Source organism: Schistocerca americana, chromosome 7 (assembly GCF_021461395.2).
Source record: "Schistocerca americana isolate TAMUIC-IGC-003095 chromosome 7, iqSchAmer2.1, whole genome shotgun sequence".
NCBI classification, from domain to species: domain Eukaryota; kingdom Metazoa; phylum Arthropoda; class Insecta; order Orthoptera; family Acrididae; genus Schistocerca; species Schistocerca americana.
In genome coordinates, this window is record NC_060125.1 from 442,086,379 (window position 1) to 442,113,337 (window position 26,959).

Genomic DNA, 26,959 nt, shown 5'->3' on the forward strand with positions numbered 1-26,959 from the left:
CTTGGGACCTTTTCTTCCATTGCATAAGCACTGCCTGCCAAGTAGCTTTTAAAGGTATGAAGAAACCTAAGTCTAATGGCTGTAATATATGAGTACTGTTTGGTGGCAACAAAATAAGAGAATTTATTTTTCTCACAGTCGTCAATTGGTCGCAGCGAAATATGACTTGAAAAGTTATCTCCTAACGTAACTTTCTCCCTCTCATTGACTTCAGGAAAGGCAGTGCAATAGTAATACACCAGTCTTCGAATGTAGACAGATCAAACCATCCACTTTTATTGCGGTTATAGAGGGTTCCTTTGGGACCACCTCCTTACCAGGTGTCCCATAAATGCTCTGATTTTAAAACCACATAGGGAGGTAGCAGATTTCCATCCCCAGTGACACCCATCATTACTGAAATATACTAATCTTAGAAGAATCTAAGATCCTTTCAGGACGTTTTGTTCTCCTTCTGTCAATCACATACTTCCTCTCAGTGTCATCTCACAGATTGGTCTCGTCATAATTGATTACATTTTTTGAATCGATATTTTCCATTTTTTCACCAACATTCTGGAAATAGGATTTCACTGCCTCGTAACTCACTTTGGCATGTTGCCTTTAATGTTCTCAGATAGCCAGACGCTTAATATGGCATAGTGACGCTGTAAGAATGACCGTGACTACTCAATCCCTGCATGTTACAAGGAAAACGTTTCTCCCTTCGTCCACATTTATCAAGCTATCCTTTCACTATGTACCTAACATCATCAGAGATAAAAGAAAAACCCCAATGTGCAACCCTTAAAATACCACAAACAAGTGTGTTCTCTTCAATGGTACTTAAGACAAGAAGGCCTTCCAATCACTGGAGGGTTTGTATTATTAACTTTGTTCTCTAACGCCGAACATGATACATTAAATTTGCTTGATGCCTTTCTGTAAGATAGTTTTCCTGATCTTACAACAGCAACCATCTTTTCAAGGTTTTCAGTGTCTTAATTGCATCTTGGAAGAGCACCAAGCCTCCCTTTTGTAGGTACACGGCATTGTCTGATATTACCCCAATGTGTGTAGTTATCTGTAAATAGTTCACTACACTTAGCGAAAGTGAGATGTGGAGACAAACTGTATTCACATTTCCTTCTTAACATTTAACTAAGTAAACTATGAGCAAATTAAGCTTACCATTTTTTTCTCTTCTAGTACAAGATGAAAGTATTAGCAGAAAGATAGCTATCAACAATTGTACACTGCACTGTAATCTGTGACACACCACTGTTCCAACTGCAACAATGTGTGTTCGTATATGCTTGACAATACATAAGGTGTAAACAGCAAATTGCGCATGAAATAAAAGCTTGCATTCAGTGATACCATCGTAAGAACAGAAATACGCTGTTCCCATGTGAAATTAACCCTGTGTCCGATTTTTCCACCTTCTTACCGTAGCTCAAAAATATATGGGCAGACACAGAATATAAGTATGCTTTTATGAGGACCATGACCTTGATAAAGAAACCATCGTGGCATTTGCGTGAAAAGATTTAGGAACATAGCAGAAAACATAAATCGAGATAGCTGACAGAGCAAACTTTATCCTCCTAAATATGATGTAATGACCTCACTGCCTCACTTAGTTTGTCCCTATTCCATAAGTAATGCAACACCTTTTTTTTTTCTGAAAGCAGGTTGGTTTTATTCAGGAGTCCAACACACCTTATTATTCCCCACTCGTTTGGCTACAGAATCCTATTTTTCAACATAATCTCTTTCAGTGCAGTGGCCTTACGTCACCTTACTGGGAGGGTCTGTACACTCACATGGTACCACTCCACTGGTCGATGTCGGAGCCAACGTCTTGTTGTACCAGTAACCTCCCCATCATCCACATAGTGCTTCCTGTGGAATGCATCCTCTATTGGGCCAAACAGATGGAAGTGCAGCGAGGAACCCAGTAGGCACACACATTTGAGTACCCCAACTGTTGGTCAAGTGTGTCAGCACTTCCAACAGAGACATCCAATTGAGCAACGAAGTGTTTGATAGTGATCCGTCGATCACCTCAAATCAGAGTGTCCGCACTTTCCAATGTTGAAGAAGTCACAGCTGTGTATGGCCAACTGGCTCGCGAGAGATTAGGCAGGTTTGCGCAATCTTGTTGCAATGAGGACAGATGCCCTTACCAACAACGAAAGCCCCTCGAAAATGCGCTTTGATTTAAACACAATTTGCTCCAGGTAACATGGAACATAGTTTTGCTCTTCATCAGTGCACACACTAACGGCACCTGCAGGTGACTCCAGAACTACGAGCATGTTTCTCTTGCACTAACTCCAGTCTGCTCAGAAAACTGACTTCCAGCTCATAAACATGAAACTGTGCCCCATAAATGAGACAGCGCTCAAATGTTTTAAATCATACCTAACTGGAAGAGTGCAGAAAGTTGAAATAAGCAGTTCACATAATATGCAAAGAACTGGCTATTTCTCAAACTGGGGAACAATCAAAAATGGGGTGCCGCAAGGTTCGGTCTTGTGTCCTCTGCTGTTCTTAATATATATTAATGACTTGCCATTCTATATTCACGAAGATGCGAGGCTGGTACTTTTTGCTGATGATACAAGTATAGCTATCACACCCAACAGGCAAGCATTAACTGGTGAAATTGTAAATGATGTTTTTCAGAAAATCATTAAGTGGTTCTCTTCAAATGGGCTCTCATTAAACTTTGACAAAACGCAGTACATATAGTTCCACACAGTAAATGGAATGACACCATTAATAAATATAGACTTCGGTCAGAAATCGGTAACTAAGGTAGAATATTCAAAATTTCTTGGTGTATGCATTGATGAGGGGTTGAACTGGAAAAAACACACTGAAGATCTGCTGAAATGTTTGAGTTCAGCTACTTTCTAATTTTGGTGATATACATTTCAATAAATTACCTTACCATGCCTATTCATTCTCTGTTTTCGTATGGCATCATTTTCTGGGGTAACTCATCGTTGAGTAAAAGAGTGTTCATTGCACAAAAGCGTGTAATAAGAATAATTGCTGGAGCTCATCCAAGATCGTCCTGCAGATACTTATTTAAAGAGCTAGAGATCTTCACTGTAGCCTCACAATATATATATTCACTTATGAAATTTGTTATTAACAATCCGAACGAATTCAAAAGTAATAGCAGTGTACATGGCTTCAACACTTTTTGGAGAAAGGATGATCTTCACTACTCAAGGTTGAATCTGACTTTGGCTCAGAAGGGGGTAAATTATGCTGCCACAAAAGTCTTTGGTCACTTACCTAATAGCATCAAAAGTCTGACAAATAGCCATATAGCATTTAAAAGGAAATTAAAAGAATTTCTGAATGGCAACTCCTACTCATTAGATGAATTTTTGGATATAGTAAGTGGGTAATTTCCCCAACCCCAACAAAAAAAATTAAAGTGTTAAGTGTCGTGTAATATTTGGTGTCATGTAATATCTTGTATAGACACCTTTTATTAACCTGACACGTTCCACATCATTACGAAGTGTCTTATTCATGATCTATGGAACAAGTACTAATCTAATCTAATCTTGCACACGTTCATGTCTTCCTCTCTGTCACCCTGAAAATACGCGTCAGCACCCTGATCCCCACCCGCTCCTTATAATATGAGAGGAGAATGACAAGCTATTTCTATCATGCACTATAGGTCTTGGCACGTGATTTTCTTGTGAAAGCATTATATTGTGGCTATGTAATATGACAGGATGTTGTAGTTATCCCTTTTCTTTCATGGTCAGTTGTGTGAACAGCTTTGCACAGTCAAGAGCTTCAAGCACCACTTTTGTGAACTCCATAAACCAAAATGTGCTTCATTAAAAAGATTGTATTTATTCATGGAGCTCATTAATCTAGCTTTCATGATTGATTCAATAATTTTTGAGAGTGTCAGAAGTAGTGAAACTTGCCTATACTTTCCAATACTCTCTGCATTACCTTTCTTTACTAAGGGCACACTGTGTTCATGTTTTAGGTACTCTGGGAAATACGTATACTAAAGGATTAATTTATTATGTTTGCTAATGGGCTATCTGCGCACTCCTTCAGGAGAGAAACAAGAACCTCATCTATGCCTGCTAACTTCTTATTGTTTAATTTCTGTACTGTCTCCTTGACTTCAAACTGTGTTATGGGAAACAGCACCATGTGCTAACTGCATACATCATTGTGAGTGCTACATCTGTTTTAGGACGATTTTGTTGCAACCTGTGGTGATATGCTGTAGAATATATACTTCAATGATACAGCATTCATTCTATTGCTTTAGTACAGTGCGATATACAGAACATGTACACAGTAGTTCCAATAACTTCTGGGACTGCCTCAAAATACAATACAGATTGATGATAAAAATTTATGATTGCTTTAGTTACCAGCATAGTCTCTCTCTGTAGCAGAATGGTCAGTGTGACAGACCCTCACACCAGAGACCTAGGTTTTATTCCCAGTACTGCTAGAGATTCTTCCATGGTGGGAGGAATCTACCAGGATGCACTCACCCTTTTGATGCCAATTGAGGAGCTATCTGATTGAGAGGTAGTGGTTCCAACGTCAGAATGTTGACAGTGGCCAGGAGTGTGGTGTGTTGACCCATGCCCCTCCATACCGCATCCAGTGATGAACGACTGAGGATGACATGGTGGGCAGTGACTATTGTGTGGTCTTCAGGGCCTGATCATGGAGTTTCCTTTCCATTTTTCATACTAATTTTCGGTATAAGCATATCAAACCTAACATTATTCACCCTTCTCACCCCTACCCAAAGAGAAGAGACACTAACACTGTTTAACACAACTTCTAGCTATGGTAATGAACTCGGTTCATCAAAAAAGTGTGCCACCAACTTTCTTTATGTATGCCATATGCAGCTGAAGCCTCTGCTTGATGATTAAATCCCATAAAGCTAACAAGTTGCTGGTACATTGATAGCTGTGTAATCCACACTTTGAAAGAGTCCCAGACATTTTCTGTTGCATTGACATAGAGTGATTTAGCAGAGCAATCAAGATTTAACACAGCTGTTGTCATCTTTGAAAATGGGAGTGTCCATACAGCATACTACAGAATCTTGAAGATGTAGAAAAAAGAACAAAACTTGTTTATTGAGAACATCGAAGTAGACATCCTGCTTCATGCTTAGAGGAACCTGATAGGTGAGCGTAAGTTATGGTATGGAAAACACTCCTAAAATGTCGCAGAATCGCCCTCCATATCAGCGGGTTAAATGCCTCGTTAGGCCATCCATAGACTGACACCTTGTGTCCTTTTAAAAGAGACAAAATTGCAGTTTGTCAGACCACACTGCATGCCTCTAGTCAGACATTATCCAGTTGCTGTTTTGGCTCTCTGAAGACATGCTGTTTGATGGGCCAATCTGAGAAATTGTCTTTTGTGAGATAGCTAACTCCAAATGTCTGTTGCATGCAGTTTTCTTGGCAATTTGTGCTTGGAAACTGGTTGAGATGGACCTGACGGCAGCAACTCCTGTGGGGTTGACAAGATGTGACATGCGTCTCCATTCTGTCTGGGATATGATGTCTTTACGACCACTGTCACTATGTCATGTTTCGTGGCTACTAATGTGACACAATTCCTTGAAGGCATGTTGAGTAGTCCACATTGAGACGCAAACAATTCGAGAGACGGTATGGTCCTGAGCACATCCTGTTATAGCTCCTATCTACATCTGTGCCTTCATGGATACTCTGCAGTTCACCTTATGGCGCATGGCAGAGGGTATGCCTTTCTACTACTAGTCATTTCCTTTCCTGTTCCACTTGCAAATACTGTCTGTATGCCTCTTTATGAGCCCTTATATATCATATCTGTGGTCCCTATAAACTTGTATGTTGGAAGTAACAGAATCACTCTACACTCAGCTTCAAATACTGGTACTATAAATTTTTGCAGTAGTGTTCCTCACAAAGAATGTTGCCTGTCCTCCTGAAACTTCTCCATAACACCTGCTTTTTGTCAGAACCTACTACTAACAAATCTAGCAGCCTGCCTCTCAGTTGCTTCAATATCTTTCTTTTAATCTGACCTGGTATGGATCCCAAGCACTTGAACAGTACTCAAGAATAGGTCCCTCCAGTTACCATTCCTTTCCAGATGAACCACACTATCCTAGAACTCTCCCATGAAACCTTTCCTACTACAATCCTAACAAACTCTTTCCATTTTGTATCACTTTGCAGCATTCATGTATTTAAGTGACATGACTGTGTCGAGCAGGAAACTACTAACGCTGTACCTGAACATTGTGGGTTTGTTTTTCCTACTCTTCTGCATTAACTTACATTTTTCTATGTTTAGAGCCAGCTGCCATTCATCACACCAAATAGGAATTTTGTCTCAGTCATCTTGCATCCTCCTTCAGCTGCTCAATGACAACACCTTAATGTGCACCACAGCATCATCAGCAAATGGCTGCAGATTGTTGCTCACCCTGTCCACCAAATCATTTATGTATATAGAGAATAAAAGTGATCCTGTCACACATCCATGGGACAGTCCTGACGATACCCTTGGCTCTGATGAACATTCACCATCAAAGACAACGTACTGGGTTGTGTAACTTAAGAAGTATTCAAGCTACTCACATATCTGTGAACCTATTAGATATTCTGGTACCTGCCGTGGGGCACTGCTGTCCTGTAACATCTCCACGTCAACCCCTGCTACTGTGTTGTTTCCAAACAGCCAACTAGCACATACAACCACTTCACATGACAGAGGGTCATACAACAGACACGTACTAGTTCTGCATAATGTACAGCACACCAAAGTGGCCTATGTCCTCATTGAAGGGGAAGACTGATATCTTGTTTAATGCACTTGTATTCCTTTCAGTGTCTTGCACTCTCTGCACCAATTGTAGAGGATCTGGAATGCCTTTGCTAAAGCTTGAACTGGATTATTGTTCAGAATTACTGTCATATTCTGTTGAATTGATTAGACATCCTTGACATGCTCCCCCTTGAAGGTAGATCTGAGTTAGGGAAGAGCATGACATCTGCTGGAGCCAAATCAAGCAAATGGGGGAGGGGGGCTGTGTCAAAAACTGTTATCCTTCCAAAACCCAACATACAAGAACACTGCTGTGGGCCAGGAAATTATGACAGATTACGGATCGTGTGTACTCCAAACACAATGTTGACAACTACTAAAAAAGAGATATTGTTAGTACAGGAAACATCTGTCTACATAATCATATTCATTCACTTGATTCTCGTGCAAAAATTGTCATAAAACTTGCTGAACCAGCTGCCCGGGCAGATAGGTTAGAAAATTTATAAAGGGAAATGGATAGGTTAAAGCTAGATATAGTGGGAATTAGTGAAGTTCAGTGGCAGGAGGAACATGACTTTTGGTCAGATGAATACAGGGTTATAAATACAAAATCAAATAGGGGTAATGCAGGAGTAGGTTTAATAATAAATAAAAAAAACATAGGAGCACTGATAAGCTACTACGAGCAGCATAGTGAATACATTATTGTAGCAAAGATAGACATGAAGTCCATGCCTACCACAGTACTACAAGTTTATATGCCAACTAGCTCCACAGATGATGAAAAAATTGAAGAAATGTATGACGAGACTAAAGAAATTATTCAGATAGTGAAGGGAGACTGGAATTTGCTAGTAAGAAAAGAAAGAGAGAGAAAAGTAGTAGTTGAATATTGAATGGGGATAAGGAATGAACGAGGAAGCCGCCTGTTAGAATTTTGCACAGAGCTTAATCATCACTAACACTTGGTTTAAGAATCGTGAACGAAAGTTGTATACATGGAAGAGGCCTAGAGACACTGGAAGGTTTCAGATAGATTATATAATAGTAAGACAGAGATTTAGGAACCAGGTTTTAAATTGTAAGACATTTCCAGGGGCAGATGTGAACTCTGACCGCAGTTTATTGGTTATGAACTATAGATTAAAACTGAAGAAACTGCAAAAAGAATGGAATTTAAGGAGATGGGACCTGGATAAACTGAAAGAACCAGAGGTTGTAGAGTGTTTCAGAGAGAGCATTAGGGACTGATTGACAAAAATGGGGGAAAGAAATACAGCAGAAGAATAATGGGTAGCTTTGAGAAATGAAATAGTAAAGGCAGCAGAGGATCAAGTGGGTAAAAAGATGAGGCCTTGTAGAAATCCTTGTGTAACAGAAGAGATATTGAATTTAATTGATGAAAAGAGAAAATATAAAAATGCAGTACATGAAGCAGGCAAAAAGGAATACAAACGTCTCAAAAATGAGATCAACAGGAAGTGCAAAATGGCTAAGCAGGGATGGCTACAGGACAAATGGAAGGATGTAGAGGCATATATCACTAGGGGTAAGATAGATACATACTACAGGAAAATTTAAGGAGACCTTTGGAGAGAAGAGAACTACTTGTAAGCAAAGAAGGGAAAGCAGAAGGTGGAAGGAGTATATAGAGGGTCTATATAAGAGTGATGTACTCGAGGGCAAAATTATGGAAATAAGAGGACATAGATGAAGATGAAATGGGAGATATGATACTGTGTGAAGAATTTGACAGAGCACTGAAAGACCTAAGTGGAAACAAGGCCCCGGGAGTAGACAACATTTCATTAAAACTACTGATAGCCTTGGGGGAGCCACACGAATTCCTTACAGATGACTGGAAAAACTGGTTGAAGCCGACCTCAGGGAGGATCAGTTTAGATTCAGGAGAAATGTAGGAACACGGGCGGCAATATTGATCCTACAACTTCTCACAGAAGATAGGTTTACAGAGAGGCAAACCTACATTTAGAGCATTTGTAGACCGAGAGAAAGCTTTCGACAATGTTGACTGGAATACTCTCTTTCAAATTCCGAAGGTGTTAGGGGTCAAATACAGGGAGCGAAAAGCTATTTACAGTTTGACAGAAACCAGACGGCAGTTATAAGAGTCGAGGTGCATGAAAGGGAAGCAGTGGTTGGGAAGGGAGTGAGACAGGTTTGTAGCCTATCCCCGATGTTATTCAATCTGTATATTGAACAAGCAGTAAAGGAAACAAAAGAAAATTTGGAGTTGACCCATTTGTATGGAGTGTAGCCATGTATGGAAGCAAAACATGGACGATAAATAGTTTGGACAAGAAGAGAATACAAGCTTTCGAAATGTGGTGCTATAGAAGAATGCTGAAGATTATATGGGTAGATCACGTAACTCATGAGGATGCGCTGAATAGAATTGGGGAGAAGAGAAATTTGTGGCACAACCTGACTAAAAGCACTAGGTAGAGTAGCACGGAGGGCTGCATCAAACCATTCTCTGGACTGAAGACCACAACAGTAACCTTCATTTTATTTTCCTTTAAACTAGGCGGCTGGTAAAATGATGTAACCTCTTTTTTTTTTTTTTTTTTTTTTTTTTTTTTTTTCCCTGTGTGTGCTAAATATGAATTTCGCACAAGCATTTTCACCAGTCTTTTCTGCCCTTCAGTCATCAAGTTGTTGTTTCTTGCAATTTTTTGAAATTAAGAAAACAAAAAGTATTACAAATGCATGAAGTAATAATAAATATTATTTTTGCTGTGTATTAGCATGTGATGCACAAATCAGTGTGTAATAACATCGTTGTTCCCCCATTAACATGCTCACTTCATTTGTACTGAATTCCTACTTTCATCACACTAGTTAAAAAATTTGTGCACACATGGGCTGTAAGAGGTGAAGAATTGTGTCTTCAATTATCTTCAGTGAATGTCAAGACTACAAATAGTGGAGTTTGCTGTCAACTTGTCACAACATTTTAATGCCAACTGCTTTTTACCATGAGGCATATCCTCACGCTACGACATTTTGTCAAAACTGATTAACGATCTGATATTGAACAAACAGTTTCATGAAGACTTGTATTTGCCCTCTGGTATAAAATTTTCTGTCTGAAACTTTGCATAAAAGGAACGGGACTGATCCTGCAAATATATGTACTTACCAATTATGTTTATTTAATAGTGCTCACACTTAAAGTAGGACTTAAATTAAACCGAACATTTCTTCATTTGGCGCTTCCATTACTCAGAATATTTTTAATATTAATATTTATTCAACACAGATAATATTATAAATCTGTGTACATATCCCACAAGCCGCTGCATGGTGCATTGCTGAGAATACCTTCTACCCTGTAAAACTTTTCATTCCGTTTTCTGCTCCATTTGCAAATGGAATAAGGGAAAATAACTGTTAATATGCTTCAAGATGAGACCTGGTATCTCTTCTCTTGTCATCGCATATGTATGTTCCTGACAGTAGGATAATTTTGCAGTCTGTCATAAATGCTAGTTTTCTGAATTTTCTCAATACTTTTTTGCAAAAATAATGTCTTCTACCCTCCAGGGATTCCCATTTGTGTTCCATGAAACATTTCTGTAATACTCATGTTTGGATTAAATCTACTGTTAATAAACGTAGCAGCAATCCTTGCTTCAGTATGTTACAGGCTTTTTTTTTTCCTGCTTATCTGCATTAAATCAAGTTTTTTTCCACATTTAGAGCAAGCTGCCCTGTTAATAGAGATCATGCCTCCTCAAGCACTGCTGACAGTACATCTGTTTCCAATGAACAAGTACACTCCAGGACTATGTACTTGGTTCTATTATTTTAAAAGTTTTGAAGCCATTCACATATCTGACTACCCATTCTATGTGTTCAGATGTTTATTAATACTCTGCAGTGTGGCATTGTGTCAAAATTCTTTCCTGAAATCTAGGACTATGAATTCTTCCTCTTGTCTGGGATTTGCAGCCTATCGTGCAAGAAAAGAACAAGTTGAGTTTCACCTAAGTGATGTTTTCGAAATCGATGTTGGTTTTTGGACAGAAAAATTTCTATCTTAAGGAAATTTATTATAATTGAGCTTAGCATATGCTCAAGAACTCTGCAGCAAACCAGCAAACTATTCAGAATGATTGCATGTAATTTTGTGGGTCCATTCTTTAACGCTTCTAATGTACAGGCCTTAGTTGTGCATTAACCCCCCCCCCCCCTTTTAATGCCGTGAATGCGTATTTCTATGTCCACCATACAGCAGTTTGTGCAGCAGTCAAATGATGGTGTATGAGTTGATCCACAAATGTGAATGATTTTTTTTTTTAATGTAAAATGTAAAACTTTGGATTTTATTTTGCTGTTTTCTATTGCCACACCAGACGGGTCTGCGAATGTCTGATAGGAGCCTTCAACCAACTTACTGATGTAATGTAGGACCAGAATTTTCTAGGATTCTCAGCGAGATCTTTCGCTAATGTACAGTTGTGAAAGTTGTTTTCTGCTTTGTGCATAATTCTTTCTATAGACTTCTTAGTGCATAGAGACCACAGTAGCACCCACTCTATGTGATGAGTAGAGTTTTAGCAAATGCTTTGTGAAATCTGGTAGTGTCAACAATGTGGTCTCACGGTCGTCCACGACATATTTCACACCATCCGTTACCTTCATTAAAGCAGAGTTTGCTGCTGTGTTTACAAAAGCTGGGCTTATATGTGTTGTACAAGTAGAATTTGCATACATTTTTGATAATTTGATTATGAACAGTATATTCCAGGGCTTTGTATACAGCAGATAATGGTGATTTGTTGGTAATTACAAGCTGATTGGGGATTTTGATCATAGGGGTAGGACAGACCACGATTGCTTCCTATGGTGTAGACCATGTCCCACTCGTGAAAGAAAAATTGTGTGTGTCTTAAGACAGATATTAAACTATCTGCAACATTTTGATCAGTATTATGTTGCTTGCCTGTGTATTCAGAAGAGATTTTCATTATTGATTTTCTTGTTGTATTTATTATACATGTTTTTGGTGATGGAAAATGTCATGGATAGCTATGTAGCCTGGGGTTTCTTGCAGGCGGTAGTTCTGTGCAGCATGATGATTGACTGTTGGCAAGAAAAATTAATTCATTTTATCTGGTGACCTGAAAAACTTTACTGATTTTGTCTTTCCAACACCCATACTTCAGACATTCAGCCACAGAGCTGCAGGTGTCATATCGCTATGCATAAAGGACCAAGCATCCTGCATTTCATCGTTGTAGCTGAATTGCTTTACCTTGTTTCACAGATTTGTGTATTCTTCGTAGCGTTCGTTGCTGTTTCTGATGGGTGTTTAAATGTCTGTGAGCAGGACTGCTATTGTTGATCATTTCATGTAAGTCAGCTGTCAGCCAAGGAGCAGTGTAATTATTAAAATTTCTCCAAGTAATAAAAAAAATCTTTTCTCCTAAACAAGATTCACTGTAACATTTCCTGTAAATGTACATGGAAAACCAAAATCTTAGTGCTTAGTTATGGTAGCTTGATTTCAAAATGAGTGTAGCATAAAAAATTGCTCTGAAATTCGTTTAAAAAAATTGGGCAAAGAGAAAGAAGAAAGTACAGTCAGATCTTAAAGATTAATGTTGTCATTTTATGAATGCTTTTGGTGAAAACCATCATAAAAGACTATGATACACAAACAAATATCCATATTTATCAGAATAAATAAAGACAATTCATTAATTGTCATGACGATTTCTGTCAGTAGTCCTAGACTTAGGTTTTGAATCTCTAGAGTAGGACAATGAAGAAGAAATAGGGATTAATGGAACTAACCTGAAAGACCTCCATTTTGGTGACAGAATTGCAGTGACTGCCATTTAACTTCATATATGAAGTTCAATATGGTGAAGGTAGGTGGATGAAAAATTGAAAATAGTTGCAAAGACTTGTTCTTATCAAAAGACAAGAGTTAAGCTGTAACTTTTTGCGCAAGATACCTCAAGTAAGAGTTCTGGAGATTTCTTAGTTAAATTCTTGTGCCACTAATAGGACTTTGGTAAGTCTTACTTGTTCCAATACACACTGCTGCATTGCACATCCATTCTTCATGGAAAAAGTAAACAGTCTAATAGTATAGTTTGACTTCTATGCAAGATCTAATTTGTACATGAAGTTTATTTTGCTCAGTTTAGTGAATTACTTTAGATGTGATTGTATGTTGATACAGGGTCTCAGAGCCGTCTGTCTTCTGCACCTTCGCGAAATCGCAGTGCTGTTACTTCTGGCAGCCATTCTACAAAGTCCATAAGGTAAAGATGGATTTTCAGAATGAGTAAATTCTGAGTGTATGTAAACATGTAACGGTTGATTATAACTATATTCAGAGGAATAAGTGTTGTAGGAAAGTTCATGTAGAATGTATATAGCTGAGGCTTGAAGGAGACCACTCACTAAAATGCAGAAGCATTGAGTTGTCAATAGGCACATACAAAAGAAATAAAACTTGCCAGCGTTTGGCGTTATCGTTTGATGAGCTAGATAACACACACACACACACACACACACACACACACACACACACACACACACACACACACACACACGCCTAAGCCCCTACAAGGTGCCAGTTGGACTAACAGTGTCAGTGTTGCTTTTCAGTAGGTGGTCCTATTGTGGTGGAAGTTGTATCGGGTGGAGGGAGATAGTCTGGGAATGGGTGGCTAGCGGATCGAAGGTCTGGCAAGATAGTAGTGGCCGGTGGGAAGCAGCACACGCTGAATGCAGCAGAAGAGGGCTGCCAGGACAGAGAAGGGGGAAACTGTTGGGTGGAAGGTGCAAGGACAGTGGGTTACATGAGATTGAGGCCAGAATAATTACAGTAGTGGAGGATGTGTTGCAAGGATAACTCGCACCTACGTGATTCTTAGAAGCTGGTGGTGGAGAAGAGGATCTCCGAGGTAGAAACATTTGCACTCAAACACTTGGAGGAGCATTTCAGACACAACCTGGATAAACTGTCCAAGCTGTTGACATCCCACTCCCACCTTGGGGCACCACTATCTGTCAACACCCATCCATCAGTGAACTCCCTTGTCAATCTCTCATAGCATCCAGACCCAGTCCTGTTCAAATTACCACATCATCCAAAACACCCCACGAGACCCAGAACCCAAGCAAACCCAAGACACTGTAGTTAACCTCTCTACTAAAAACCTCAGCCCCACAGAAGTTTCAGTCCTATCCGAAGGTCTAACCTGTAGACCTATCCCCAAAATTTTGCTACGTTGGACTTGTCAAAGACCTACTGCCCTTCTCATAATCCCTATGGAAACACTTCTTTGCCGCCAATCACTCCAACTGGAGCCAACCTAATCCCAGCATTGAACCTTGCCTCACCCAGTTCATACCACCATCTAACTGTGACCTTTCTCCCCTCCCACCTAACCACTGCCTAATCAACTTCCAGGAATTCCTTACCTCCCTCTAGGCTTCGCGATCCTCCCCCAGATCCTTTCTTAACAATACTACCCTTTCAACAGACACACACAACATGAAAACAGATCCAGACCTAGTCATCCTCCCTGTAGACAAAGGCTCCACTTCTGTCTTGATGAGTCACAGTGACAAACTGATGGAAGGGCTCTGCCAGCTGCCTGACTCCTCCACCTACAAGCTCTGCCAGAATGATCCCAACCCGGAAGCCCAACATAGCTTCCAATCCCTACTAAAACCCATAAGCCCTTCCCAGAAGCTCTCAACAGAGTCCATGTCTTTTCTCACCCCAATAACGTTCAACATATCCGTCTTCCGCATACTCCCCAAAATCCACAAACCCAACAGTCCTGGGTGCCCCGTTAGAGCTGTCTGTTGTGCACCCACTGAAAGAATTTCTGCACTAATTGACCAACACCTCCAGTCAGTTACCCAAAACCTAGCCTCCCACATCAAGGTTACTAACTACTGCCTTTATCAACTTACCACCATCTCTACGCCTTTGCCTCCTTGATCCCTGTTCGTCATTGTTGATGCCATCTCCATATACTTGTATGCCAGCATCCTTCACGCCCGTGGCCTCATCACTATCAAACACTAAATCTTCCAACACCGTACAGACACTGTGATGTTTGCCTGCTTTATTGCTTCATTGATAGTCCTCGGTCCTCGGTGTCGACGTACTGCCTTGTTAATGGGGGGTGGAAGTTCAATATTGACTGCTGTAAATGATGTAACCTAAGTTGCACATCTGCGTTTCACAGTTCCTTACTTCCACTGTTCACCCCCCCCCCCCCCCCTCCCAATATTACACAGTTCATATGGCCAGTTCACTATTGGTTACAATTTGATAAGCCTCATTAATAGTTGGTTACAATTTGGTAAGCCTCATTAATAGTTTTCAGGCAAACATCAGCATACTGCTTCAATAGTTTACTGTTGAATATGTATGAACAGTAAATACCTAACCACACAGTTCACATTCTTTCAAATAAATTGAACAGATGCTGTCATTGTTTTAACACATGGCCTGTTGGTGTAACATTTATTTCACGGTTAAGTTCATGAATTGTTGTTGATCTAACCAATACAGGTTTCTCGTCTGAAAATTGCCCGTAGATTGACTGACTTGGGACCAAAATTTGGGCCTTTATATATCCTCACGATAATAGGTACTGAAACTATACATTGTTCAATGTTTAAGTTACAGAAATTAAAATTAAAACATAACTCATTCAATTAACAGAATACATTGAAAAATGCCTTCTTTCTAACAGTTTCTTCAACCACAATGGTTAGGCCGAATTATATATTTATATAATGAAATTAAATGATATAGTTATGCAGACAATGCTTTTGACAAATCTGGTAATTATTTTGGAATTAATTAAGGGTTGGCTTTGCTAATATGTTTTCGAATTGAATGGAGCCAAATAAGTACTTAAAGAAACTTAGTGGTGGTTCTTCCAAATATTTATAATTAGTACAGAATTTATATTTGTTTATAAGTCAACAATAGAACTTAAGTTCCGAAACAATTACTAATTTCACCCAATAACAAAATACATTAGCTAGGAATAGTCAAAATAATTTAGAACATTAATTACATACACAAAACTAAGCACAAATTAGATCAGGTGCTATATTTCTTAAAGTTGAGTGCCAGTCTTTCTCTTTTATGCAAATTATACTCACGTATGCTAATGGTAAATAGGCACAAATGAGTTTAAAAAGGCAGATGGCAAAACAAGGTAGGAAGTAGATAAATCTGAACTTGCTTCCTCACAACACCAAACCCACCACCTCATTACAGATACTTCATACTAGCTCTGCACTGACCCACAATTACTTTTCCTTTGAAGGGTAGGTTTACAAACAAATCTGCAGCACAGTCATTAGCACCTACATGGCAACTGTGTATGCCAGCCTGTTTAAGCCATCTAGAAGAAACCTTCCTAGCCTCCTAAAACTCCCAACCGCTAATCTAGTTCAGGTTCACTGACGATATTTTTATGATCTGGACTCAGGGCTAAGATGTCCTATCCACATCCTTCACAATCCGAACATCTTTTCTCTCATGCACTTCACCTGGTCATCCTCTACCCAAAGCACCACCTTTGTGGACGGTGACTTCCACCTATCTGATGGCTCCATCCACACATCTGTACACATTAAACCCACTAAACACCAACAGTACCTGCATTTCGAAGAGCTGCCGTCCCCTCCACACAAAAAATCCCTCAAAAAGGTCTTTGCAGACAGGCAATATCCCCCCAAATTTAGTCCAAAAGCAGATTTTCTGTGCCATATTCTCACAAATCCCCTATCTTCCCACCACCTCCAAGAATCAGCTACAAAGGTGCACTCCCATTATCACCCAGTATCACCACGGACTAGAAAAACTGAGCCATATCCTTTGCAAGGGCATTGATTATATCTCGCCCTGCCCAGAAATGAGGGACATCCTACACAAGATCCTTCCAGATCCTCCTAAAATAGTGTTCCATCGCCCTCCAAATCTATACAATATTCTAGTCCATCCCTATGCCACTCCCACTCCCAATCCCTTACCACAGTAGTCATATCCCTGTGGCAGATCTAGGTTCAAGACCTACTCAATCCACACACCCAGCACCTTGTACTGCAGCCCTATCACGGGCTAACTGTACCCCATCAGAAGCCAGGCTACCTGTGAAAGTAGCCCATGTAATATACCAATTCTGCTGAAAACACTGCACAGCCTTTTATGTTGGTATGATTACCAACCAGCTGTCCATCAGGATGAATGGGCACTGCCAGACTGTTGTCAAGTACAAAGTTTACCATCCGGAGGCAAAACATGGAGCAGAGCACAATGTGCTCAATTTCCATAGCTGCTTCACAACGTTAGCCATCTGAATGCTTCCCTTCTCCCCCAGCTTCTCTGAACTACGTGGATGGGAGCTACCCTGACAAGACATCCTCTGCTCCCATAATCATCATGGCCTGCAATCTCAGGTAAACCACTGTCCTTGCGACCCCCACCCAATAGTTTCCCCTTCCTCCATCTTGTCACTCCCTTCCAATTCGTGTCTCCACGTCACATTCAGCAAGTGCTACTTCTCACTGTCCTACTACAATCAAGCCAGTCCAAATGCATGCCACTCCTTCCTCCTGCATTCCTAGCCAGAAAACCAGCCGTCTCCCTCTGAGCCACTAGAACCACACCCTCTCCATGTCTCCTGCTTCCCTCTCCCTCTAACCACCCCACATGGCACTACCCGCACAACAACTAGTACACCTGCCAAAAAATAGGATTGGTGTTGATACTGTTAGTCTTGCTGGCATCATGTAGGGATGCGCATGTGCCCACACCCACACCCACACATACGTCCATGTGTGCGTGTGTCCGCGCGCGAACGCACGCACACACACACACACACACACACACACACACACACACGTGCGCATGAGTGGTGTGTGTTTTTATAACTGTGAAAGCTAGCAAGGTTTCTTTCTTTTGTGTGTGCCTTCAACAACTCAACACTTCTGCTTTTTGGTTAATGGTCTCTTTTAATCCTAAAGTGGAAGAAAGTTCCTTCAAACTTTTTACCCACAAACTAGAGTTTAGGCTTGAGACTTTTATCTTGCAGTACCAAGTAATATTACGGCTTCTGTGCCTCTTCAACAAGTTTTTATGTGATCATTGCTACAAAATCACATGTTCATCTGTACTATTAAAGACTTGAGGAGTACCATCAGTTACTCGTAAAATACTTACTTAACACAGTTAACAAATGTTACCACAAGATGTAGAAGATTATTGTCTTATAGACAATGTAATAAGCACACTAGGGGGGAAAATAGTAATGCACAGTGGCATTTTAAAATCTTACAAAAAGAGTGGTAAGCCACAATATTTGCTTACGGTGATGATGAGGATCAGCTGAATGGTATCACCCTTAATTTAGATTTTATTCCCCTACTTGTACAGTTCTTGGATGTCTAGCAGTTTTAAAGTACAGAAAGACTGAGCTGTATGAAAATAATTACATAGGGCTTCTTATTGTAATTTTGTGTGTCCAGACAACCAGTTTTTATAGACAGCGATTGCAATTCCAGTCTCCTAATAATTTCAGCCAGTTTCTTTGTTTCAAATTGTGTCATGATCTCAATACTTATCCATGCAAAACCTCTTATGTTCTAGTAATAATCCTGAGACCTATAGTGAGTCTTCATTTCCTGGAAGACAATCGAGTTCAACTGTGTCTGGTTACCAAGATGTTAAGACGACACTTTCTTCTCAGACAGGTACTACATGTATGTTATGATATGCACATATTTTGTTGCAACAAGCAAGTCGTAGCATTTCATGTTTAGCATCAGTATTTGATTGACTAATGCAGACTTCCAAAAAAACGCACATTAATTTAGATGCTCAAATTCCACTTATAGACACAGGTTTCTAAATTTAGAAATAGACTTGGCTGTACTTTTTCAGTTAACATTATTGTGAGAATAGGTGACAAAAAATGGTGGTGGTGGTGGTGGTGGTGGTGGTGGTGGTGACAGCAGAACTTGATCTTGCTTTCAGAGTTGTGTGCCTTCCAGATATGCCCTATAATATATGCTAGAGAGCTTTTTTTGGGGGGGGAGGGGGGTTGCTCTTGTAAAGCTTTCATTCATTACTCTTTAACCTTTGTCTTTCAGACAAGCTGAAAGACCTCAATTTGTGAATTACTGAAAAATTTCTGATAAGCAGGAGAACCAATGGCAGGCTATTGTTTGGCTTATATTCCACAGGCCAGGCATTAAAAATTTTTTGGCAGCACTAATAACTGAAAGTATATGTTGGCAGTTTCATATGTCCTATCTGTATTTGTATATGTTGTAAACGTCCTTGTGCAAATTATTACAGCTTAACAAATCTTGCCTACTTTATTCAGGAAGTCATTTTCAGTGACTAAACTATTTTATAATTCGGTTGTAACTGTAATTTTTTAATCTTGGCAATGTAGGCTCAGCAGAAATTTTCCACTCTACTGCAGAGTGTGTGCTTAAAATGTCCTGGCAGATTCAAACTGTGCTGGACTAAGACTCGGGCCTGGGTCTTCACTTTTAGCAGGCAAGTACTCTACTGACTGTGCCACCCAAGCATGGCTCACAACCTGCCCTCAGAACTTTACTTTTGCCAGAACCTCATCTCCCACCTACCTAAATTCCTTTCTTCCAAGAGTGTTAGATCTGCAAGTCTCACAGGAGAACTTCTGTGAAGCTTGGAAGGTAGGAGATGAGGTTCTGGCAGAAGTAAAGCTGTAGGGACAGGTTGGGAGTTGTGCTAGGGTAGTTCAATTGGAAAAGCACTTGCCCATGAAAGTCAGAGTCCTGGGTTCAGGTCCTGGTCTGGCACACAGTTTTAATCTGCAAGAAGTTTCAAATAAACGGCAATTTGTTTTGTAACATATGGGTTTCACTTCTTTTTATTTATGAAGCTTCTTCAGTTGCCTGTAATAAATGTTTGTTTTATGTGTGTAATCATATAATAATTACATATATGCTACTACATTAAAGGTTTTTTGTTTCTCTCCTGTTCTTAGGTGAGAAACAACGTTTTGCAGTAGACATTTTGCGAGGTTACATTACTTTCTGGTTCTACTTATGATTTTTGATGTTGTTAATCCATGTAACGTCATCCAGAAATTGTACTTAGTTGACCTGTGTACACTACGATGTCTGATTTTTGGCCTTCATCAAACATATTTTGATTGAACATTTGACTTCCATTGCTCACTGTGTGTTGATTGTGAGTGTTCACTGTTTATAGTGTTGTCAACTGTAGTGTGTTTTCCATACGTCTTATATTTGTGTTGTGGTGTACGCATTATATACTGGTAGCACAAAGAATGAAATCGTTTGCTGAAAAATAAGTACTTTACAGAAATACACTTACCTTACAATGAATATTTGTTTGATAAACCCATTTTCCACTCATTAAGAGCAGAGACTCTTGTCAGTAAAGCATTTATTGAAGTCTATGGTGCTGTGTACAAAGTCATTCCCAATGGAGAGTGCTGCTATTGTTAATAGCCACTCTTAACTCATAGTACTTCGCAGAGAAGTGTTATCCTCTTCAGGGTAGAGAAAGATGGCTTCATCTCACATGATGTCACTGGTACAGTAACAGTCACTTCAACTGTTTCATTTTTTTACTAAAAGGCTTCTACAAGTTATTTTCAAATGGCAATTGCAGAAGGGGAACAGCATTTGTGAGAGTTCTAAGCTCATTCCTCACGTATAATACCTGAAGCTCTGTTCTCAGCTTATTGCGTTCAAAGAAGGCATATATTTTGCAAGACCTCTGCTGCAGCAGCAGCATCTGGGGAAATTGACTTGCATACAAAACAAACTTTCAGAATTAAATAATTTGCAGATTTGCAGCAACGAGATACTCTGTAAAGTCAAAGCATTCAGCAATCTGGACAATAATTTTTGTCTCGCAGCTTCTTTGGCAACAACAGTTTTTGGAATTTGTTTCCCTATCTTTGTGTCTTCTCAGGTTGCAGCAGCTCTCTGCACATGAAAATCATGTCAGTGATATCTTGGACATGGATCCCTTGTTGTACAGTCAGTGAGTCAACATGTGGCACAGTGTGATTAAATACATACAACCAAAATTGAAATTCTGGGTTGCTTTGTCAAGACATAAGCTCAGCTTGGTCAAGGCATTCTACAAGTTACTCTCTCTTTTCGTACACAACTTGCACAGTTCCTGGTTTAAAATTCCATCTCGTGTTGGAAACATAAGGGACATTCCTGTTCACCATGTCAGTTAGTACCACTACTCTCTATGAAGAACTATGGAAAAAAAAACTAAGAATCTCGTTAAACCTTTCGCGGCTATGTGCATATATGTTTGCTCAGCAGATGGAGTTCCGAGATGGACAGGTGTACATGTACGCCTGGCAGGTAGAATGGCCAGATGGCTAAGGGTATTTACTTACGTTTGGCAGGCAGGAAGGCATGACGATTGGGCACAGGAACAGGTAGACATGCACAGTAGAATGACGACGTGCTGTTGTCTGCATTTCAACATTCCTGCTAATGCCGTTGGTAACTACTTTTTTTTTGTAATGTAAGAAAGCATTACAGCTTTCATCTGCTCCTGATTCCTTTCTACTTACCAATTGAACAAATACATACCGTTTGATTTCCTAACAAACACAAGGCAGATGACGCCAGCATATGTACTCTGAAGGGCAAGAGTTATCCTAATGAACTGAAATATCAGATCTTATAAAATGCTAGCAGTGCACCAAAATTCTGGCAGTTTCTCATCAACACTCTCGGCTGCATGGAACAGAAAATGGCACACAAGGACAAGTAATTGTAATTTGATTTCCTGTCTGGAAGTACACATGATACAAAATTTATATTGTGAAAAGGCACAAATTATCCTACAGGAATGGTGTCTTCAATGTTTCAAAAGGCAAACAGTGTAGCAAAATACTTGCAGTTTCTCAACAACACTCGCCGCTGCCCAGAATAGAAGATAGTTGAGTTTAAGGCATCGTCCCTAGGAACTATTCACTTAAAATGTTAAATCTTGAAATGTATTGGTCTGATATTAATGAGATTTTAATAGGTTCCAGACATTTATATTGCTAGTGCAAACCTCAACTTACAGAATTTTCCAATCACAAATGGAAAAGCTCTTACCATTTTTCTAAACCAACTTTTTTGTAGCCCAGGTTGAACGTATAACAAAAAGCTTGGATTAGTTTTGAAATTCCGTTTCATGGTTATCAAAAACTGCAACCACTTGGACTGTGCAGTGTGACACTGATGTTATAAAGAATGTTATTGAAGAGTGGTTGTACGCATACTGGAACATGTGATTAGCTGATTGAGGACATAGTCTTCAGCATTGTATGGCTGTCAGCCACTCTGTGGCGAGGCACACAATACGTTCGTCCCCTTCAGCTGTTCGGGCAGGCTGGGTACTTGGCCCTAACAGCTGTGAAAGGATTAAGGCCAGCAAAAAAATATTAATGCCCATATTCTGACTTACTTGTAGGTTAAAATCAGATTCAACTTACAGGCACTACTATGAACAAAATAGGCATGTTTAAAATGTTCATTCAGAAGAGTCTGTACACCTGAATGATGAACACTAATTACGGCTGTGCTTTGTAGCTCTGAGAAATAACTTTACTTGGATTATCCACAATATCCAGGAAAGATTCTTTAAGCAATTCTGCTAACATTTTCGAATCACGTTCATGAGAAGTGAGGAAACTTTAAAATGTTTCTACAGGTTTACCCTCAGAAAAACAATTCTGATAACTATAAAAAAACTGTGGAATGGTTGCAATCATTGCCTTATTTGCGATAACTGATGCAAAATTAGTGGCAGCAATTTTCTTTCTTACTCAATTATGGCAAACTTCCAGTGTACAGGAAAGGAAATCATATTGAATTTTTTTACATGTGCCTTTGAAAACAGAAACCTTTGAAAGATGATTGCTAAGTGTAGCATTAACTCCAGCAGTTGAATCTAGAAGACCACAGAAAATTCCTGTATTTGATGAACCACCGTATTCGTAATATCCACAAAGTGTGAGTTCAGAAACACCACAAACTATAATACAATACACAGTTTTATAGAGTATGTAATGATATTCGCAAAACTGATCATTGTGTCTTCCAATTGACTGCCTATAAGCACTATCCAGTTGTTGCCTAATCTCTCGTTTCCCTAAAATATTGTGCTCTGACTGTGTAGTCATATAATTATGATCTGAATTGCTAATGTTTTTTATCTTCTGTGATAAATTTCAGGCAGCACCCATACCTCTTAGCATCCAAATCGTTTCACACCCACCATTTAATTTTGCAAAGAACAAACACAGATAACAGTACATTTTGTTCGTGATATCACAACTGCATATCCAGTCTATTTTCTCGTAAATGTCTGGTCTGAAAATTTCTTCGCTTTTATTTTTAATTTTCTTGACTGTCTGGAGTTCTGGTATCAGTCTTCTTAAATCCTTGATACAGAGCTTATCTTCAAGTGACAGGGAAAACAAATTAGTTTCCCTTAACCTCTCCACTGTAATATCACTCACATTGATTTCATATTGTTTTCAGTAAGAAAAACAGCCTTAGTTGTGAATGACAACAGAAGCTTTGTTGTAGACACAGCACATTTGAGAAATCACATCTTCAACCTCACAGCTGCATACTGAATCTTCCCACATGACTAAGAGTAAAAGCTGGTCACAGTATTGGTAACTTAACTGTAACAAACAAAAGAAAACTGCTGCTTGTCATTGCTAACTAGACTCTTATTGTTAATGCACTTCCAGACATGTAATTACTCATAGTGATGAATGACACAACAGGTATCGTAAGTTACCAAATAGTGCAGATATGAATTAGATTCAAAATCTGCTATTTATGTGTCACATTGGCAGAAAGACTGGGGAGGAGGAGGAACCATGCTTTGGCGAGATTCAACATCAGGAGGGGAAGTGGAGACTCCTTGTGGATACACGCCAGACCACTGCTCCAGTGCTCAGAATGGGAGAAACCTCATGCCCCCACTCCCTTCTCTACTTCTCTAACACTCACCAACAAACTCAGCAGCTGGAACGTGGTCTTTGGCGGGTGCAAAACCAGATTTTGCATATGGGTTGAGCCAACCACGTGAGAACTGACCACCAGTTCCAAATATGACTGTAGATGTTTGCAGGGAGGTTAATATATATTACTAAAGAGTTATGTCACATACAGAGGAGAAAGGATGATTTTAAATTTAAAATCTTTATGCACTGTAAAATTGTTCAGGGCATTAATATTTCAATGGAGATTCTGTTGCACCGTAGGATGAAGCCACTGTCCAACAGTGGTGATTAGCTTAACACAGAAAACTGAACACATCATAGCAAGAACACCGAAACACACACATAACAAACATATACGAAATACTAAAACACTCACTAGTAATCACAATCTGAAATACACTCCTGGAAATTGAAATAAGAACACCGTGAATTCATTGTCCCTGGAAGGGGAAACTTTATTGACACATTCCTGGGGTCAGATACATCACATGATCACACTGACAGAACCACAGGCACATAGACACAATCAACAGAGCATGCACAATGTCGGCACTAGTGCAGTGTATATCCACCTTTTGCAGCAATGCGGGCTGCTATTCTCCCATGGAGACGATTGTAGAGATGCTGGATGTAGTCCTGTGGAACGGCTTGCCATGCCATTTCCACCTGGCGCCTCAGTTGGACCAGCGTTCGTGCTGGACGTGCAGACCGCGTGAGACGACGCTTCATCCAGTCCCAAACATGCTCAATGGGGGACAGATCCGGAGATCTTGCTGGCCAGGGTAGTTGACTTACACCTTCTAGAGCACATTGGGTGGCACGGGATACATGCGGACGTGCATTGTCCTGTTGGAACAGCAAGTTCCCTTGCCGGTCTAGGAATGGTAGAACGATGGGTTCGATGACGTTTTGGATGTACCGTGCACTATTCAGTGTCCCCTCGACGATCACCAGTGGTGTACGGCCAGTGTAGGAGATCGCTCCCCACACCATGGTGCCGGGTGTTGGCCCTGTGTGCCTCGGTCGTATGCAGTCCTGATTGTGGCGCTCACCTGCACGGCGCCAAACACGCATACGACCATCATTGGCACCAAGGCAGAAGCGACTTTCATCGCTGAAGACGACACGTCTCCATTCGTCCCTCCATTCACGCCTGTCGCGACACCACTGGAGGCGGGCTGCACGATGTTGGGGCGTGAGCGGAAGACGGCCTAACGGTGTGCGGGACCGTGGCCCAGCTTCATGGAGACGGTTGCGAATGGTCCTTGCCGATACCCCAGGAGCAACAGTGTCCCTAATTTGCTGGGAAGTGGCGGTGCGGTCCCCTACGGCACTGCGTAGGATCCTACGGTCTTGGCGTGCATCCGTGCGTCGCTGCGGTCCGGTCCCAGGTCGACGGGCACGTGCACCTTCCGCCGACCACTGGCGACAACATCGATGTACTGTGGAGACCTCACGCCCCACGTGTTGAGCAATTCGGCGGTACGTCCACCCGGCCTCCCGCATGCCCACTATACGCCCTCGCTCAAAGTCCGTCAACTGCACATACGGTTCACGTCCACGCTGTCGCGGCATGCTACCAGTGTTAAAGACTGCGATGGAGCTCCGTATGCCACGGCAAACTGGCTGACACTGACGGCGGCGGTGCACAAATGCTGCGCAGCTAGCGCCATTCGACGGCCAACACCGCGGTTCCTGGTGTGTCCGCTGTGCCGTGCGTGTGATCATTGCTTGTACAGCCCTCTCGCAGTGTCCGGAGCAAGTATGGTGGGTCTGACACACCGGTGTCAATGTGTTCTTTTTTCCATTTCCGGGAGTGTATATACACAACAAAGTACAAAAAACACACACACACACACACACACACACACACAAGCACGCACACACCACCACCATACAAACCACCCAAAACTAACAAACCTGACAGATGCAGAATTAATGCAGGAAGAAACACAGATGTTAGAAAAAGGGCTAAAACACCACTTCAGCACAAAGAGAGGCTATTACTACATAGGAAATGTGAAGAACAAAACAAACTACATCAAAGAAAGAGTGCAACAGAAACTTATAATTAGAAAACAATACCACCAAGAAATCAAAAGAAAAATTGCACTCCAATAGCCTCATAGTCACTAGAGCTGATAAAAGGAACAGCACTCTACTGATCAATAAAGAACAATATTTAGAAAAAAAATCCAGGAATTCATCTTGTCTGACATCACAAGACTGAAATCTGATATAACAGCGCATTTCCGGACACACAGAAAAAACAACCTCAGGGAAATCTAACATAAGTTCATGAACGAACAGAAACAATGCATCAGGCAAATGCACCAACACTCAGAAGCCAACCCAAAATTCACAAACGAAACATTCCAGTGAGACCTGTCATAAATTTCTTGACTGCATCATCATACTATGTGGAAAAACACACAAGCAAAATCATAACACTACACTATGAAATACAGAGAGAACCTACTGACATTCAAAAAACTACCTGGGGATAGTACTAGAGAAATAACTGTAACCCTCAAAGTAATCTCAGGTCAGAATTAATTCCAATTTGAAAAGGAATATGACTTACAAAAAAGATGGCCTTCCAATGGGATCCCAAAAATCGCGATCATTGGCAAACATATTCATCAGCTACATACAAAATGCAATCTTTGATATAATAATAACAAAGAAAGAATACAAAATTGTTTACTGGTACAGATTTGTTCATGATATACTTAGTGTGATACATGGAGCATGCAGATATAAATTGTATGTATAAAAATATCCAGTTCACCGTGGGATAAGAAGCACAAAAACAAATACATTTCTTGAATACAACAATAAAGAGAGACAGCAGTAAGCCCACATTTGACGTGTAAAGAAAGCCAACAACAACAGAGACAATACATACCACATCAAACCACCTACAGAATCACAGTCTAGTAGCTCTCCAAGATATGCAACGTGAATAAAATCCAACTCACCAGTGAAATATATAAAAGGATTAGAAACAGTACAACTCACAGCTGAAAACAACGGATATAACA

General features: G+C 40.3%; 1 protein-coding gene across 3 annotated transcripts in view; it reads left to right on the forward strand.

Annotated features, from left to right (window-relative positions):
* The window catches only part of LOC124621835 (ubinuclein-1), a 352,960-nt gene that overhangs the window by 309,678 nt on the left and 16,323 nt on the right, over positions 1-26,959 (forward strand). For 2 of the 3 annotated variants that reach the window (XM_047147276.1, XM_047147278.1), the window contains 2 exons: positions 13,049-13,130; positions 18,500-18,603. In XM_047147276.1, the coding sequence (XP_047003232.1) occupies positions 13,049-13,130; positions 18,500-18,603 (186 nt within the window). Of the gene's footprint in view, positions 1-13,048; positions 13,131-18,499; positions 18,613-26,959 lie in introns of all 3 variants that reach the window. The other variant, XM_047147277.1, reaches the window with a different exon arrangement.